Source organism: Lucilia cuprina, chromosome 6 (genome assembly GCF_022045245.1).
Source record: "Lucilia cuprina isolate Lc7/37 chromosome 6, ASM2204524v1, whole genome shotgun sequence".
In the NCBI taxonomy this organism is placed as follows: domain Eukaryota; kingdom Metazoa; phylum Arthropoda; class Insecta; order Diptera; family Calliphoridae; genus Lucilia; species Lucilia cuprina.
Window position 1 is genome coordinate 48,694,985 of NC_060954.1, and position 4,369 is coordinate 48,699,353.

The following is a 4,369-nucleotide window of genomic DNA, read 5'->3' on the forward strand; positions in this document are numbered from 1 at the left end:
TAGACTAGACTATAGACTAGACTATAGACTAGACTATAGACTAGACTATAGACTAGACTATAGACTAGACTATAGACTAGACTAAAGACTATACTATAGACTAGACTAAAGACTATACTATAGACTAGTCAATATACTAGACTATATTTTAGAATATTTATTAGACTATGGACTATACTATATACTAAGCTATATTCTAAACTAAAGACACCTTGACTAACATCGATAGTTGAGTGCTTTATCTTTCATATAAAATATTTTCTTTTTTAATAATAATACATATAATTACATTTGCCAATAATTATGTACGATATTTATTATTACATTTTTCTAAATTATTATAAAAAAAATATTCTCAGAATCATATCTTCCTAACCAGTTGTGCGTACACATCTGCGTTCACAGCTGGCTCTAGAGCACCAACGATTTGCATTGCCACCACAACCCAAATGATTCATTTCAATACAAGTACGATTTGCTTGATTATAATACCACATTCTGCGGGGTGGTATAGCAGGACATCTTGAGCCAACATTACGAGGACCCACACATCTAGCAGGACCTTAAAATTAAAAGAAAATTATATGTTTATATTAAATAAGACACTGAACATTAATGTTTTTTTTTTTTTGAAATACTTACGTGCTCTTTGAGGACATCTACGACGTTGGGCCGTGGTACCAGCAACTAAAATCACTACTAGGATTGTTAATAAAATCATAAATTTCATTTTGATTTGTTTTTGGTTTTAACAAGTTGTTTTGTGTTGTTTTGATTGCTAACTGTGTTATGGTAATTAATTTTTTAATACCAAGTATTTATAGCAATTTAAGCCGAAATTTAAACAGATGTTCTTGGTTAAACATTTTTTTGTTTTATAGAAATGTTGTTTTTAGTTAATGAAACAATTTTTAAAAATTTACTTGTATTTTTTGTTATTGTTTTAATTTTAATTGTTGTAAACACAAAGTGTTTTTTTAAACATCCGTATTTAACAATGTTTTGTTTGCAGCAAACACGTGTAGAGTGTGGAAATGGAAAGAACTGATAAAAAAAATTCTAAGAACTTTTTTAACATGTTTGACCGTAAACCCAGTTTGTTAATATTTTCAATAATTTCAGAATGTGGCCTGAATAAACCGAGCAATTGCACAAGTGCTATATTTGCCCAATCCCAAATGTCAAAAGCTTTTAATTTTCGCGATTTTTTATTAAATCGCAATTAAATCTTTGTTCATAGGGAAATGTGACTCTAAAATCCTATTTTTTGCTATTTGCTACTAGTTGCTAGATCAATGTGATAAACCTAGGTTTATCTCCAATCAAATAAACATTGGATTTGGCCGGTCCATGTACAAGCTCTTTGCTAAGGTACTCGAGCTATCTAATCTCTGACCATTGCTGACCCGTTGCTTAACTTCCGAGATGTAAAACATCACTTCCGTTTACAACCACGTAGATGAGATGGCCTTTGTTGATTCGGCAACAGCACCTAGAGACGTAACCAGTGGAGCGAAGTACGAATCCATCAAATAAGCCGAGACTTTGTTCTTACTCGCAGGGACACACCGTGAAAATGCTGATATGAACAAAGTAAACTCTGGGCATATTTGGACAAGGAAGAAAAATTAAATGGTATCATTTGTATATGACACCTTTCATCCATCATCATACAACCCAGCACACATCTTATTTATACGACACATTCATGAGAGAAAAAACCTACGATACATTAATTAAAGATAGACGGGTGGGGTGAGGCCTGCTGTACCTCACTTTCATCCCGTACCATATACAATTAATACCAATTCATTTCCAACGCTTAGTCCCATAGTCACTCCTCTGTGGGGTATCTGTTGTTTCGGCAACAGCACCGAACTTATCCCAAAATATTGTATTTACCTTACATCAGTCTTTTAACTGCAACTCACACTTCCCGCGAATTTGGGTTTAAACCACAGCCATAACGTAGATCCCGAAGTCACTACAACTAACTGACCAGCCAGGACATAGTCCTGCGGGCAATTGGCCACCCGTAGTACCAGATTATGTGGTGCTCAGGTTCGACCTCTTTTCAATATATGCAAGGACTAAACCAAGCAGTAGTCTGTGACCAATTTTTCAGTCCCGGGATTGCATAACATCAAGGCGGAGGTCTCGCCAAGGTAACATGCCCCCGGGGGAGGTCTGCCAGTCTATAAAGCTACATACCGGTGCCCACTTGACTTAACGAATTCACCTGAAGTAGACATGCAAAGATAAAAAATGGTTTAGATACGAGCCAAATTATGAGCTCAAGAACTCTATTCTGGACCAAATAATGTACCGATTTCAACTATTTGCAATACGCCTTGGATAATAATAAGAAGAGTGTGTTCCAAATTTTATAAAATTATCTTGAAAATTACGATCTGAAATTTTTACATTGACACGCAAATAGACATACAGACGGACAAACATATAGACATACAGACAGATAGACAGACACACAGACACACAGACAGACACACAGACAGACAGACAGACAGACAGACGGACGGACGGACTCAGAAAGTGATTATGAGCAGTATAGGTATGTAATAATGTAGGGTATAAAAAAACATGATACTTCTTACTTCTCAACACAGAATATTTATAGAGAACATTTTTACCCTGATGGTTTTGTTAATCATGAAACATGTTTTTGTCGCAAACTATCATAGTTTAGGAAATATTTTGGACTTGAGGTTTATAATAACATTACGAATTTCCAAAGGTTTCTTAAAGCAATCTATAATAGTTCTTTCGTTAGACATTCCAAAACGGGATAATTTTACTAAATATATTCCTTTCAAACCCTTTTATATATAAAAAACTGTTGCTTCATATAAACCACATGGTACTATTTTAAGAGAGTGAGTGTGGTTTTAACTTAATTTAAATTGTAGGAAAAAATTGATTTAAATAATTTTTATATTACTGTGTGGTTTTTGTTCTTTTTATTTTAATGTAAATTCTCATATTTACTGCTATTTGTTAAAAAAAAACAAACATAGTAGAAGAGAATATGCTTCTTTTTTTGGAGCAAATAGCGCAGAAGTTAATAAGAAATTTTGGTGCAATGTAAAAAAGAAGAAAAAAGGACTGTAAGCATTTTAAAATATACAATTTTAACAGCATAGGTTTAAGTAAATAAGTTGATATTTTACGATTATTTTCTTAAGATCTTTAAGCGATCCAAAGAGATCGTCTGTGATAGATTAACAGTTTCTTCAATGCATTAGAACTTAAAAAATACTTTATTTTTATCATTTTTTTACAGAATTTTAACAGCTTAATATTTATAAAAAGTTTGAGATAAACTCTCACCTAATGCTCTCCCAAAATACTTACATACATTTTATTATCTCTTCTATAAATATAAAACTGCACAAGTGTGTATAAGAGTTTCATTATTGTGGTAACATTTATTGAACCAAAAACCAAACAAATTAATAATTCCTCCTGTTGCTTTATAATGCGTGTTTTTTGCAGACCATTTCTTCACCAACATACACATACTAACAAAAAAAAGCACACAATATATATACAAGTACGTACTATTAATATAAACATCAATTAGGGAATGTGGTTGCGTAGATATGTATGTAAATATATATTTTTAGTTCAATATAAATTTAATTTTTATGACGTTTTTATAAAGGTAGTATATAGGTCTTACTTTCCAATAAGAAACTGATGTAACCCAACGAAAATTAAAACTTTTTTTCATATCCTTTCAATTCTGTTTTAAATTTTCGATACAGTTCTTCAAAGATTTTGTTCTGGCGCTGATATTTGGTGAGCCGCTAATGTTATGCATTTCTTAGATAAAATCGGTTCCTATACACAAAGTAAAAATTTCAGAGAACCTCGAAAAAAATATTTTGTTTTTTCTCTTTCTTGAATTGTTTACTTAGAAAATACCAATAATAATTAATTGAATTTAGTAACACGTTTTTTTTTTTGCTCAAGAATAAATTCTATTGAAAATCATAACAATCGATTCAAAATTGTATATAGCTTCCATGTAAGAGTACATAATCCGAAAATTTTTCAAAATCGAAAATATTCGCCAAGAATGTGTTTTTTTAATTGGTCATATTAATCAGATAACGTCCTGCACTCAAAATAACTTAAATTAACATATTTTATAGAGATGGAATGTTATCGGTTCATAATGCGTATAAAATTTGTTATGAATTCGCAATTTATGTATTTAGTCAGTTAGTTAGTTATTTACTTATTTAGTTATTTAGTTATTTAGTTAATTAGTTATTTAGTTATTTAGTTATTTAGTTATTTAGTTATTTAGTTATTTAGTTATTTAGTTATTTAGTTATTTAGTTAT

At 31.1% G+C, this 4,369-nt stretch overlaps 2 protein-coding genes across 2 annotated transcripts in view; both read right to left on the minus strand.

The window, feature by feature from the left end:
* The window catches only part of LOC111676035 (serine-rich adhesin for platelets), a 321,746-nt gene that overhangs the window by 243,029 nt on the left and 74,348 nt on the right, over positions 1 to 4,369 (minus strand). The window lies entirely within an intron of this gene.
* On the minus strand, positions 286 to 777 carry LOC124420513 (PI-actitoxin-Afv2b-like). The gene is made up of 2 exons (XM_046953538.1): positions 643 to 777; positions 286 to 562 (listed from the first exon to the last, which is right to left on the minus strand). The coding sequence occupies exons 1-2, from the start codon at positions 728 to 730 to the stop codon at positions 372 to 374; spliced, it is 279 nt and encodes a 92-aa protein (XP_046809494.1). The 5' UTR covers positions 731 to 777; the 3' UTR covers positions 286 to 371.